The sequence below is a fragment of the Patiria miniata genome, unplaced genomic scaffold, assembly GCF_015706575.1.
Source record: "Patiria miniata isolate m_02_andy unplaced genomic scaffold, ASM1570657v1 HiC_scaffold_1, whole genome shotgun sequence".
Lineage (NCBI taxonomy): Eukaryota > Metazoa > Echinodermata > Asteroidea > Valvatida > Asterinidae > Patiria > Patiria miniata.
The window spans coordinates 3507215-3522551 of NW_024037047.1; the positions used below are offsets into that span (position 1 = coordinate 3507215).

The 15337-nt window shown below is 38.9% G+C and overlaps 1 protein-coding gene across 1 annotated transcript; it reads left to right on the forward strand.

The window, feature by feature from the left end:
- The first annotated feature begins 949 nt into the window (after nucleotides 1-949).
- Nucleotides 950-14481, forward strand: LOC119727226 (tyrosine kinase receptor Cad96Ca-like). The gene is made up of 11 exons (XM_038199122.1): nucleotides 950-1142; nucleotides 1528-1638; nucleotides 2557-2735; nucleotides 3128-3250; nucleotides 3991-4102; nucleotides 4793-4889; nucleotides 5679-5778; nucleotides 10740-11055; nucleotides 12327-12499; nucleotides 13891-14095; nucleotides 14474-14481. The coding sequence occupies exons 1-11, from the start codon at nucleotides 950-952 to the stop codon at nucleotides 14479-14481; spliced, it is 1617 nt and encodes a 538-aa protein (XP_038055050.1).
- The last annotated feature ends 856 nt before the right edge of the window (nucleotides 14482-15337 follow it).

Sequence of the window (15337 nt, forward strand, 5' to 3'; positions counted from 1 at the left end):
TCAGTAACCCAGAGGGAAATCACCCGGAGTGTCATTTTGATCCGACAGAGTGTCATCTGTTAATCTCATGAGGATTAGGCCAAATACAAGTTGAGCCGAAAAGAGAAAACCCAAATGGCAGTATCATTTTGAAGTTTTACACACAACACTTTCAAAATGTAAGATACGAAAGCCCAATTGATAAGCTTTCTTTTAGTATAAGTATTATTCAAATTACCAATGTACTTTCGGGTTATGGCATTTTAAACACAACCTCCGTCTCAAAGTTCTGTCCACTGATCACAAAAAGGGTAAGTGTTCTTTAAACACACAAAAAAACCACGAAAACAATTCACATAGGGGTGTCGTATGAATTGTTTTCATTTTGTTGAAAGGACACGCACACCATTCTTATGATTCGTGGACAGAACTTTAAAACAGTGATTGTGTTTAAGATTCCGTAACCTGAAAAGTACAAATTGATTTGAATGATTGCTTGTACTAAAAGAATACGAATTAATTGGGCGTTCATATCCGTAATTTTGAAAGAGCTACATGCATAACTTTATTAAGAAAATGGTCCTGCCAATTGGGTTTTTGTTTTCTTGGACTCACTCACCCTGTAGAATCTGACTGGATTCTGGTTCAATTTGACTTTCCAGGGCAAATACCTGTAAATTAATGCAATGAATCATATCAATGAGAGAATATAGTTCTACTTAACACTTAGAGGTAACAGGAACATCAGTATTTGAAATACTGAAGTGCATGTGTTATGATGCATTAACGGTTAAGACAATGTGTTTTCGTTAAACACAAACTCCGTTGCAAAACGTTTCCCACCAAATATGATCACAGCTTTGATTTTTTTTTCATTTTGAATAATCTTTCATTTTGAATATTGTTTTTCTTTTAATTTGCAATAATGATTGCCTAACATGAAGTTAAACAAATATATTATTTGTACTGTATGAACCAGGAAGTTTCTGCTCACGACCGAGGGACTTTCATCCAATCACATAATGTCTACGATTTTCCTCGTGGGAGGATCGCCCTGCATGAGGTACTAGGCAGCGGTAACTTTGGCCATGTCTACCGAGCCACGGCAGATGGGATATACCATCCGGGAATCAAGTCAGAAGTGGCCGTCAAAATACTCAAAAGTAAGGACGGATGGTGTGTGCTTATTACCTTTGTATTAACTTCGTTTTGGAGATTGTGTTATTGACGAAACTCAAGCGTTACTTCAGAGGGCAGTGAAATCGGAACCTGCATACACTGGATACCTCTCCATTAATCCTGGTATTGTGCACTTCCACACACTCATTAGGCCATTTTCAAAACAAAGTGACACACAGGCAGACAGCCAGCCCGACTGACAGACAAACAACGTATTACCTATTTTGCGTGTTGAACTGAGCGGTTTCTAATGGCTGGGATAAATAGGGTGAAGGAGACATAATGGCAAATCAATATAAGAAAGACGCAAAGGAAAATGTTTACATTAAAACAAAAAAATCAGCTTATTCCTTGGTATGTTTTTTTCAGAGTCGGCTGATGCGAATGTGGTCGCTGATTTTGAGAAGGAAATGGCGGTTCAAAAGGATCTCATTAAACATCCCAACATTGTGTCCATGCTTGGCTATTGCACGGAGACGCGTAAGTCAACTATGAGCCTGTTAGATGCGTCAATCATTATGACTCCTTTACAAAGGAAAGTTTAAATAAATATTTAAGGTATTTTCGGTTGAGGTCGTAAGCGATTGATAAAACACGCAGTCGATGTAAAGTTAATTTTAGGGCAATGGTTGTGACCAATTTCATAACTTCGTATGTTGATTAAATACTGACTTATTTGATGACATTTCTGCTTTGCCGAATCAAAATAGACATTGATTTGTTTGGTATTGAGCAAAACAATATACATTGGGTGTTATAAAGGGAAAAAAATCAGAGCAACTCTTTCAAGCGTCACCCTGTTCATTTCCTGGTAAGAGAAGATTCTGCTTTCATTTCTAGGCGAGGAATTGTTGACAAAGTGAGTGATAAATGACAAACTTTCAGTTTGGTATTCTGCTAGCTTAATTTGTTTGCCCATCAACCATCGATCCCGTTCGAACTTTTAGCAAATTGTACGATGCCCACACTGGCTGACAATGCCCAAACTTTAAGGCTGTTTCCGTAATCAGGGAACACCCATGATGGAAGCATATTAAATGGTTTTTACAGATAGTTTGTCTTGCAATTTTTCCTCAGAGTTCAGGCGGCGACTATAAGAATTGTTTTATTTTCTTTCTTCTTCAAATTAACCGGTTTTTGAGGTGTAGACAATCCTATCCCTAGGACTGTGTAACAATGGGTGTGGATGGGGATATTATTTAAAGTGAGTTTAAAACACCCTCAACTAAAGAACGTGACTATTTAATGATTCAAGATGGCAGAACAGTTGCTCCTCGGCGCATTTGCCGTAGCGTGCAACAGCCAGTCGAGTTGGCATTTACATTTCAGTGTTTGCACACCCCATGATGGTAATGTTGGGTTGAAATGCCTTCTTTGTCATCTTTTGTCATTTCATAGAGCCTTTTTACCTGATACTGGAGTATCTATCCAGAGGCAACTTACAGAAATACCTCAGAGTAAAGAAAGACGCCTGGAGAGATGATGCCGTTGAGGGCGCACAGCCTGCTTGCCCCTTCCAGCTCTTGACATTTGCCTCTGAGATTGCCAACGGAATGGACTACCTCTCCTCCATGGGGGTACGTGGGGTAAAGTCAAAACAGAAGTAACATTTTAACATACACTCTTACACACCCAAACACACAACTTTTTCCGAGCAGATACTAACAACAATCATACTTATCTGTGATTTTGCAAATAAGTCTCTGGTACATTTGTTGGAGCGAAATTGAAAGCAATCTACCCTAATAATTAAAAATGACTGCAGAATACAAAGGGTCTATGCCAAACATGTTTTGAAACCTTTTTGAAACAAAATGTGGCTGTTGGTATTTTCCTACAGAAATATTAAAATGAGCTCCATAAATAACCATTTCAAAGTGTGGATAATATGCCAATAAATAAGCCAATACAGTGGCTCGGTCTAATGCCGCGTATAGCGTTAAGTATGTGTTCATGCTCTTCATTGCAGTGCATTCACCGTGACCTGGCTACTCGCAACATCCTTCTCAGTGACGACCTCGTGTGCAAACTCTCTGACTTTGGATTGGCACGTGACATTTCTGAGACTGAACAATATGAGAAAACATCCCAGGTAAAGTAGCTATAGCAATCCCACTGAGCCGGACTCAACTTGATTGGCGAGATATCAAGAGAAGGATCTATTACTTCCTCATCTAAATTGCCGACTGAAAGGGGGAGGTTTGTTATTTCTGGACTCAGAGAGGGCCAGCACAATCCTCTCTATTCCTAACTGACTCACTAAATCACTGTCACTTGTGAGCCGGGCAGTAATATCTTATATGATTACCTCGTCACTCTAGCCTTTCTGAATGAATTGGGCACGATGTTGTGGGCTCTGGGTTCAGCTTTACTAGGCTTGGCATGTCTTTCATGTATGAGTTTAAGTCGTATGTGTTAACATTTGATAACAGGTTTTTTTGTTAGGTGTCAACATGTCATTGTTGTGTTTTATTTTAAGTTCACCAGTGGACTAATACTCTATGGTCTGCAGGCCTTCCCCTCTGCCTTTTTAATTGTCAAGGAACAATGTAAGCACATTGAAATGTCATTAGGTTGAATATATGGCAAAAGGGGGAAGTGACAGTCCTATTATAGTTGTCATTCGTGATAAAGTGTGTTATTTTGGGGATCTAAGGTATCTATTTCTCAAGTCTTTCCAGTTCGTGAGCCCCCTTATTTTGTAGGTACTGGCAACAGTTTTTTTTTTCTTTTTACATGCATTGACTAGCGGCCTCGTGCCTCCACGTAAATTCCTACATCCAAACTGTAATAGTCCAGAAACCTAAATTATGTTGTATTTCAACAATTCAGGGATTGGTTCCTGTTCGCTGGCTGGCTTTGGAGTGTCTCGTTCAGAACGTGTACACCACAATGAGTGACGTGTGGTCCTTTGGTGTCTTGCTGTGGGAGATTGTCACCCTAGGTATGTGTAACTAAAACTTTGTAACTAACTTGACTGGCTGCTCATTGGCCCATTGTTCTTGAAGCAAATGATTCGATATTCTTGGATCCCCGGAACGTCACGTTCTACAGTTGCATTTGTTTTTCACTCACATCATCAATTTCCCTAATTATCTATTATTCTTTGGATGTTGGGCGTTCTAAGGAATATGATTATTTGAATCTCAGCGAGCAGGTCAGAAAATAAAACGCTTATATTCACCACGTCAACTCTAAATATAATTTACTGCGCATGCGTCGTGGCTGACCAAAGCTGACGGATGCTGTTTCAATGCATGTGCACAGTACGCCAGTGTAGTTAATATAGAGGTCAGTACGTGGTCCTACCGCATGACCCGTTTGCTCAATTGCGTTTCAAGAAATGTAATCGTTGCATGCACTGGCAAACTTAAGCCTCATGAATGGGTCTCATGTAATAGATAAGTCGTCTTCAAAAGAACTATATGTAACGATATTAAGCATTGATTTTGCTCTACGCAAAACAAACAAAAACATACTGTAACGAACGATGATTATTCATCGAATCCCATTGCAAACTGCAACCAGATTTGTTTGCTAATGTTGTTAATATAATTTCCTTATTTGATGAAAAACAGACCCTTTTCCAGTTCTTTCTTATTGTAATCTAACAAATGTAACTCTATGCTCTCAGGTGACCATCCCTATCGTGGAATGTCCGCCAGTCAAATAACTGACATCTTAGCTGAGGGCTATCGGTTACCAAATCCCTCGCATTGCCACAATCAACTGTGAGTATAATGAACCTTTTGTTTAATATGAAATCAGGCTTCAAGACATAAGCCAACCCAAAGATCGAATCGACGACTTATATTGGGTTGCAATAATTATCATATGTAAATGATGGTGTCTTACATTAAGGGGAACCAGACCATTTCAGTCCTGTAAACACGAATTTAATCTCTCCTGACAATTGGGGGGACATCACCAAAAAGGGGCACTGTAAAAGGAATCTTCCGTCGCTGAAATGTCGACACGTTTTTTTTTTTTAGTTTTTTTTTACCGGACACTTAAATCAAATATTGTGTAGGGTGGGGGGCTGGTACCAAGTTCCAAAATAGGGGGCACTATTTGGGCTTTGTTTTCATATTCCTCGTTCACATCAGAACTCTCTGTTTCATTTTGGGAGATGGTTACTGAAAACAAATTATCCGAAATTTTAGGGCCCGTTTTGTTTTATCTCGAGGTGGCACATTTAAGCTGTAAGGGGCACTTGGGGGGGGGGGGGGCAAGTGCTCCCCTGTCTCTTTCATTTTTATTGTAAGTCAGATCCCAAGGTAGTTCAGTAAAAGGAATTGATAAAACAGTTTGACTAAGACAAAGTTCTTTTGATTAGCTTATCTATTAACATGAGACATGATCACGTGATAATCATGTGAAGACTTAATTATCGTTAGCTTGTGAAGATTCAATATTGACAGGGGTCTCGATGTCTTGATTCTAAATCACTCAAATTATTCTTCCTCCACAAACACCACATAATCATTTTCCTTGACAAGAGTTTCGATTTGTGTTTACAGCTACACTATTATGATTGAATGTTGGAGACATTCCCCCTCACGTCGCCCGTCTTTCGGCACTTTGAAGAGGATGTTAGACAGTATGATTCCTGACGCGAAGGTAAGCTACGTCATTTCCATGCAAAGATTGTTAACTGCCCGATACTGCCCAACGTCAGGTCAAAGTCACAATTAGTGACTGCTCTGTGCAATCAGATTAATCAGTTTGTCTATCATAGTTGCAGGCCAGTAAATAAGCCAAACATTTCCTATATTGTGGGCCATACATTTGAGAGGTTTGAAAAAAAAAAAAAAAGTTGAAGCCAGGAATAGTACTGCGAGCCTAATTTCTTTGCAGTTTTTAAGAAAGTGGGCCCTTAAATTTTACAACGGAATGTAGGTATCCTTTTTTTAAATGGTAATGTGCTTAAGGAATACTTTTAGGCGTAATCATCTTTCGATGAAATTCTTTTTCTCAAAAAGTTGTTGAATATCCCACTCCTCACAAACAAATTGAATAGAAATGAAAAATACTGAAGTAAGCTTTAATACCTTAAAGAGTTGATAGAATTTGTTTTTCTGATTTTTGGAAGTGAGGTTTTATCATGGGGTCTACGGCAGGATTATTTACAGGTCTGCAGCAATAGGAGCTCACACTAGTGGTCACTAAGAGCGCCATCTACGTTCTTGCACAGAGTATATATTGTATAGGCGTTTACGAATCCAAGGCATCGACTTCGTCTCCCAGCCCAACATTCATGGATAATCCTGCTTCGTTCCCATCCTTGGATAATGCACCAACCAACTGCCTTGCCTGACAAAATTGGCCCAATACAGAATACAATGGACCAATAATTGTTCAGTAGTCTGTCGAGTAATGTGACTTAATATCCTGAACCTCTAGTCTAAGCCAAGAATGCGTAAACACCCTTTATAAACATTAATTCAAGGCTGAAATGTTTTCATAGTAGTCAAGAGAGAAAATAATATAATAATATAACAGTTATTACAGGCTCCTAACATGAATCGCCATGACATTAGACCAATTTACACCAACACTGTCATTTATCTGTTATGGGTTCGGGCTTTTTGTCTTTGCTGGGATTTACATGCCTCGGAATCATCATAACACTTTAAAATTAAATTATTGCCTCTCTTGAGTTCTATTCTTGATTTGTCGGCATTTCTATTACATGTATATACATTTCCCCTTAACTGTACTCAAAACAAGAAAGAAATACACACAGGGTACCGCAGTTGTGTTATTTGCATGCCTCTTTTTTATTTCACTTTCATTACATGTACGCCATTATTTGTTATCATTTGATCAATTGCGTACGTGTATTACTACACATGTCTGTGTGTGTTCACCTTCATTCACATGCACTGATCGCATGACAGCCGGTCTGTAAGCTGAAGGAACAAGATGGAAATCGTTTCGTGTCTGATCCTAATGATTCTTCATGCCAAACTCGTGTTCGGTAAGCGTGGTTACTTAATTGTTCGTATTTTTTTTGTTGTTGTTGTTGGTTTTTTTTTTTCAATTAACCTAATTTTGTTATTATTACAGGTATCTTATACTTGTCAGTTTTCCTAGTGGTTTTTTTTTTCTAAAAAATCATCATCTGTATTTCTGTGTGTGGAAAATCCCTTTTTCAATACCTTAACAATAAAAGGAAAAAGCGTTAAAATATAAACTGTTCATTCTCAAACCAACTGTTAAAGCTACCCTCAAATAGCTTCCAACCGACACTGTTATGAACCGATTTATATGGTCATTTCATCTGCATTACTCGGATTCAACAGTTCTCAGTCGACGTCTTCATATCAGTTTTGTCTGTTCTTACACCTTACATAATGCAAGGAAACCTTAAAAAAGTCATAAACCTGATTAAAGAATCATCATAATTCTAAAACAAAAGCCGGAAATGATCCAAGGCAAAGAACATTTTGACTTCGAGATATGCGACCATGAGTTGAGAATGACGAGGTAATTAAATTCGGTTGTCACGACGGAAGTTTTTCAATTCGATAAGGTATTTGAACTTCATTTTTATTTTCCCGGCGATCCAAGTTGATGTTATACATGTATAGTAGGAAGTATTTGGTTTATCTGGCTGGATGAGAGAGCATTCTGGCATTATGGTCGATAGTCGAGTGACTTTAATGGGGGGGGGGGTCAAAATGCAGGAATTGTTGGCGAGCTGAAAGAGAGAAACAGGAGACGGGGCGGTTGGAATTAATGGTAGATGGTACACCACTTTTAGTTTATATAAAAAAAAAACCTAAATATCACATAAACTCCCTGCTAAATAGTCCTAAATATCCGACGTAAAAACTGAACCTTTAAAATATAAAAGAAAATAAAAGACATTAATTTGTATCACAACTACTAACAATAAATATAATTGTAAGGAAAACATAAACTGAAATCAACTTATTTTCATTATAGACAAAAACGACTCAAGATATGCCTAAACTCCAGACAGGACTTGGCAAGTCTAACTAAAGATGGATCCTCTTCTAAAAGAATGATAAAAATAATAAGTTCTTGACTGTGGGCTTTTTTAGCTCTAATTCGGTCCACACATCTTAACAAAGACTTAAAAAAGAAAAACATAAGATCTCTAAACATTGGAACATTGACTTTAACTTCCCCATCAAATGATCCTGACTCTGCAGACTTGCACTTGCCTCTAGTTCAAACGAACAAAAAAGGGACGTAGCTAAAAAAAACACACCAAAAAAACACAAAACAGTCAAGTCTCTGTGCTACTCTTGCACGTCTACCCAGGGACTGGGCTATGCGCTAAAAACCTTAAACTCTAGACAAGGAAAATTAGAATGAAAATCAAATTTACCTATTCAAAATACTCGAAAATAGAGTTATATATAACATATAATTCCAAAGAAAAATCGAAAAATGAATCTACACTACAGACCAGAATATGATCGAGTTTGGCCCAGAGTGTGTTACACACAGTGAAACAGTTGTACGGTTCTGTGAAACAACTGACAATAAAACAGTACAAAAAGGAAACTAACTTTCTCCAAGATCAAAAGAAACAACCTTTAAAACAAATGGACTTTAATAGTCTAAACTATCATCAGAGTACTTCAACCTGCAAATGATTCCAGAAATATAGGACTATTTCTTACCTGAGAGAGAGAAACTGGAACCAGGATTGTAGGAATTGATGGTAGATGGCACAGCACTGAAGCACACTGAAGCACACCACCCGATCCACTGGTCAATCTGGTTTATTTAAACAATAGACTGGCAGGCATGAGACTAAAGCAAGATAACTCTCAAAAAGAAAAAGTAAAAGACGGGGATGTTTTCAGCCAAAAAGGGTAGAATAAACTGAAGTCTGAGTAATAAGAATTGAAAATACAATACAAATCACTTGTAAAAAAAGGGGCACCCTTTACATAAATTACAATGCTTAGCATGACCGGTCTGTTATCCGGAGTGCTACATTGACGATATAATTAATTTTAGCTGCTCTTTTGGTTTGTACTAAACCTTTTACATATGCATCTTGGTGCATCGTGGTTCCTCTGAAGCATGTGACGACGCCGTACCAGAACTGAGGTTGAAAGATAAACATGTCTTCAATTCAACATTTGATGCACTATTCTAAATAACATTCATTTTTCTCTCTGTTTTGTTTCTACTAGGGCAAGCGGTCATATTGACTCAGCATCCTTCACCGGTTAGCGTTGGTCAACCAGTTACGGTTACATGCAATGCATCTTGTCACATTAATTACCCGGCCTACATCGACTTTATTTTTGATCCTGCAGGGGAGTACCAAATGAGTAACTCAAGCTCATCTAAATACCCGAGTCGTCCTGGCTGCCCCACCGACACTAAAAGGGAAATATATTTTGTTGTGACGAGAGAGCATGCAGGCCTTGTGATCACATGCCAAGTAGTATACCCTTCAGTGCGTGTTACTAAGAGTACTACCTTGGTCTTACAAGGTAATCATTCATGTACAAAATTGTGCTATTGGTGTTAAATGTTTGATAATATCAATATTTTGTGCCGCGGTACCAGTGTTGCTATACGCAAAAGGCCGGTTCATACTCGGCTAGAAAGCGAACCTGAACACAAATTTGTGCTGTCAGGGGAATTTTCGCACTGCGAATTCGCAAAACGTGAACACACTTCAACTCCGGCTAATTTCGCAGCGAATGCTTCGTGATGTAACATTTGCATCGCTTCGCTCTTACGTACGATTTATATTTCGTATCTCGTACGTACGACTTAATCTCGTACATACGACTTAGTTAATCTCATAGGAACAACTTATAAATGGCTTAGGAATTGCAACTCCTACGTATGACGTATATGTCCTACGTATGAGTTACAATTCATAAGTCGTAGGTACGACATATATGTCGTAGGTACGAGATATACTTGGTACGTACGAGATAAAAGTTGTACGTACGACATACGTCGTATGTCCTGACGAGTTACAATTCATTAGTCGTTGTCGTACGTACAAAGTCGTACGTATGGATCATAAGTTGTACGTACGAGTTAGCTGAAGGGAGAGATTTTTTTCTCACCATATCCCTTAAACATTTTCGTACCATGCTTAGTCGATTCGTGAAATACATGCGCACGCTTATGTCTTTCTCACTAGAATTTAAGGGGCTAAACAACATGAAAATAATTATATCCCCATGCTGAAAGTGGAGATTGATGACAATAGATACAAATTATTATTTTTTTTGTAATAACTAAGTTGTTGCGTTTTACTGAAAACAATAAAATAAGATTTAGATTGGAAAGTTACTTAGTGGATATGCAGTGATGCATGTGTTAATTAATAATGTCTGCTCCATCTAGTATCTGGCAAGGGAATCCAATCAATCCATCATGTTTGGTCAATAATAAATTCATTAATAATAGGAATCCCAAACTGAAGAAGACCCCGCGAAAAGCATGGCGCCATGCCTAAGCATTGGTTACATTTCTTTAAGTTTGAATAATATCGTTTCGAACTAGATCGCCCGACGAAGAGTGAGCTTTGTGTGTGGGATTCGCTGTCCTGTCATGTCTGCAAACAGTGCACACAAAATGTCAGCGTTGGCGACAGCTTGGATCTAGAGTGTACCGCAGTTGGTTCCAATCCCGTTAGTCACATAGAGTGGAAGGTCAAAGGTCGAAAGGGCAATAAAAGCTCACCGATACTCCACCAGACGAATTACTCTGAGACCCACCGTGACGGTTCTTGGTTCTGGGATGTCATCAGCAAAGCCAGGGTTGATATTCGGGAAGGAGAGATCAATTTTGGCGTCACGTGTCGAATTTTCTATCCAGACAACGCCACGTCGTTCACCGAGGAGCATCTGCAGGTATTCGTCGTGCAAGGCAAACCAAATGGTAAGCTATTATACCAGGTATCGTCGATATATTTGTGTGAATTAACGAACATTCTGTAGAAATGGTAAAATGTTGGGCAGGGACCCACTTTAGACGGTTGGAGCAACCGTTGGCTGAGAGCCTGTCCGTTTGAAATAACCTGTCAAGCAACTCCCGTGTGTGTGTCACATTTTGTACATGCTTCGTTCACATATTTTCTGGTCCCAGATGGGCAGTCCTCCCAATGTGCACGCCACTGACTGAGTGGCTGGCTGCCTGGCTGGCTGGCTGGCTGACATGGTGAATCAGCTGTGTTGATGTAAATAGATGTATGTGATTATGTAGTTCACGTGCCATGTAAAGACTTCCAGTGAATAGTCACATTGAATCAATGCAGAACAGTTCTGCGCTCTGAGACCGGCTGTACTAGGTTTGCGTCCACGTGTTAATGTTGCAAATTTCGATTTGACTTGTCTCGGCAAGTAGTCACTTCTTCTTCTTCATTCATTCATTTTCACGATGAGTTTGGCCCAACTGTCCATGTCGAGCATAGTGTTGGACAGAGATGGACCACTCAGACCAGTTTCCAGCTCGATGGATGTTTTCAGGGTCATGTTGGGACGACCTTTTCGTCGAGGGGCTTCAGGATTCCAGAGGAGAATTGACTAGCTGGCTCAATAGGGAGGTTTCGCAAGCGAACGGATACGAATACACTTACGCTGAGCTATCCGTATCCGTTTTTTACTTACGTGTAGCGAGCGAGATATGCGTGTCGTCTGCACGTTTAGCGGATAGTGAGTGGCGTATGACGTCATACGTGCAGACGACACGCATATCGCGCTCGCTACACGTAAGTAAAAAAACGGATACGGATAGCTAAACGTAAGTGTAAGCGTATCCGTTCGCTTGCGAAACCTCCCTATTATGTCGATAAACGTGACCGGCTAGCCGAAGGCGACGCTGTCTGATGGTGGTGGAGACAGGGGGAAGGGCACCATACAGAACAGAGTTAGGGAGATGTTGTTGTCACACTTGAAGAAGAAAATTGGGTTATCGGACAAATTCAACACTAACGGCTCATTGCTGTTATATATTTAATAATTTAGTCCCATCAGAGAAATATTCCAAGCTGTTTTACACTACTGCTGCAAAGAAAATGTAATTTGGCTAAAATAAGAGTTGGGGTTGCTTTGTCCATAACAAGGATATACAATGTATAATAAAAACGACTTTGCTAAAGCTCTAAGATACATGATATCAACATTACACATATTCTGTGTTTTTATCTTTAGAATCCAGAAAGAACATTTGGATGTTAGCAGTGGTGCTATCCAACGGTCTGGTAGTCTTTCTTGTCGTCACACTGTGTTGCATTGCTTTGAAGATTCGGAATTGGAGAAAGAAGAAGAGGAATTCTAAAGGAGATGGCTCTTCTCGGATGATTTCACTACCATTCGGACAAGAGGTATGTTTAATGTTTTATGTACTCCATGAAATGACAATTTGTTTAGTCTCTTTTCCACAGTCCATTTTTTTTCAAACAAACTTGAGCTTTATTTTATATACATTTAAACCAGTAGAGAACTTAATTTTACAAAATTGACAACCTCGTATTAAAAAGAGAGTTTTATAATGTTGCAAAGTGTAACTTGTGTTTTATAGTATCATGGATTTTTCTTAAAGCTTCTTAACTCATTCGTTTGTGTTGAGACGACAGTTGAAAATAGATTATAATTTGTTGCTGAGATTATCACAAAAATGTTCATCAGGGACTTCGTGGTCTGTAGCACTGAATTCGTGGTCTGCGGGTAATTGTGCATGTTTGGGGGTTCGAGTCCAGCCTGGGGTTATTCTGCTTATGCCCTTCGGCAAGGCACTTTGTCTCTAATAACTTCTCCCCACCCAAGGGTAAATTGGGTACCTGTGAGAGAGCAGAGATTGTTATTGTGGTTGATTTGAGCCCCTTTGCGCCGAAAAGGCAGCATCGAGCTGTATACTCCCCAGTGAGCTGAGGTTGTCTTTGGAGTGTTTCATCGACCCAATGAGAAGGTTGATAATGAGAAGCGCCTTAAGCACCAAAACTGATGGATAGATGCGCTTAATAAATAAACACATTTCACTCAACCCCCCAAAAAAGAAAAGTCCCCCTTCCTATATTTGTTTGTCTAGCTCAAAACTACTGAGCACCTCTCTGTCAAATAACGACTAATCAGTACAAAAAATAGCAATCCAGCCATACTCTCTATTTAGCCCCAAAACAGTAATAATGTGTACGAATTCATGCAATTTATGATAAACGATACCGAGACCAGTTGCACTTTTGTATACGTGCACATTGTGGTTCACACTCACCCTGCACGCACATAGAAGGGTAACCTTGTTTTTGTACCATTTGTCATCAATTGCATAATTTTGTACACATAATCACTGTTTTGAGCCAAACAAAGAGTATGGCTGAATTTCTGTAATGATCAGTCGTAGTTTGAGCGAGGTGTGCGTAGAAGTTCTTGAGTTAGACAAAAGAGTATTGAGGGGGGGGGGACTTTATTTTTTGATTGAGAGTTTTTAGTAGCAGTACTTACCGTCCGAGGTGAAGTCCAATCCATCGACAGTCAAATCACAAGTGAAGTTATAATTAACAGGGGCTAAAGAAATATCAATTTGTATGGAAAGCTAGTGACGTGACTAGAGAGACAAGATGACCTGTGATGATCTGTGATGGCTTGTGATTGCCTTGTGATCTGCTTTGGATTTACCTATGACTGAGTAATGAGGACTTTTCTGTGGACCCAACTTTATCCGAAGTCATACATAACTTTTTCATCCCTATCCACTCTTTTTCCCCCACGTGTTTAGGAACGACAAGGAGGCGCTCTAAGATCAGAAGGTACCCTCGATCGAGTCTCCAAGACCTTTATTCCAGAATTGGAGTTTCCAAGGAATAGAGTCAAACTTCAAGAGATTATTGGGAATGGTAACTTCGGCCAGGTCCACAAGGGCATAGCTAAGGGAATAGTTCGTAATGGAGTCGACACTACGGTTGCTGTCAAGATTATCAAAGGTGAGATACATTTTTTTTCAAGATGATTCGGAATAGGAGAGATTGCCTTTGGTGTGGGTTTTTCAGAATTTACAAAAAGTTAACAATGTAAACATGTGTTTAGATTTAATACGCATTTTAACCCCACAATTCTACAAACTTTATAAACATGTTTGGATCTACGTAAGACATGTTTAGATTCTCAGATGTCATGGATATGATTTACACCTCGTACGAAGTGTTGCTGTACCATCAATTGTAAATTGTAATAGTGAACACAAATCACTTTAAGTCGTAAAACTCGGTCTCTGCGCACTTTTGTTTCTTTTTTTTTATCACAAGATGTCTTTCAAAACTGGAAAAAAATCTATACCTGACTATTTCTCTATCTTGTTTTAGAACAGTAATGGATTTAAATTGCTAGAAAAAAATGCGGATTACATCGAATGCCAATTGCATAATGCTGATAACACAACATAATGTGCTTTGCTAAGGATAAAACATCAGCAAAAGATGTACTTCTGAAGGTGAATTTTTGTGAATGATTTTCTTGTTGTAAATGTTGGGCTGTTAATATTTGTCCAGCAATATTACTGGTTTTCCTATCTAAGGTCGTGTGCCCTGGATTCGAGGTCATGCCATCCAGCTGTTAATCACTACAATGTGCCTTATGCGGTTTGTTTTCTGTGACAAAAGAGCTAGGTTACAATCTGAACTATATATCATGCTGTTCTTTCTTTGTGACTGATTGTCATGTGATAGTGTAAAGCACAGTTATTCTTCTGACTAGCAGGTCAACGAATTTGGCGAATATCAAATTGGCTTCTTGCATTTCTATACATGTAATATTCCCATGACGCGTGCTACAGTGTGATATTCAGCAAACTACAGCCTTAATACATCAGTATTATACGCAAATACTTTCCACCCTGCGGTGTAGCAACTGTGGTTAACCCTCAATATACAAGGAAATGTTCCCTCACTAAGTCTCACTTTCGCTTCAAGCCTTTTTGCGTGAACAGAAATGAAAGAACAAAACACTTTGAACAGGAAAAGTGTATTATTGTTCCTAATGGTTTTTTTGCTTTCGATATTAATTAAAATTAGCAATATGTCACGCAATAAATCTTTACCAACATGTATTGATATTAATCCAGCTGCATATAATTAAAACAAAAATACAATCACAATACGGAATCCTTCCAACGTATATAGATGTGTTTATAGATAAATAGGTGGCGGATCCTACCATGGGCCACACGA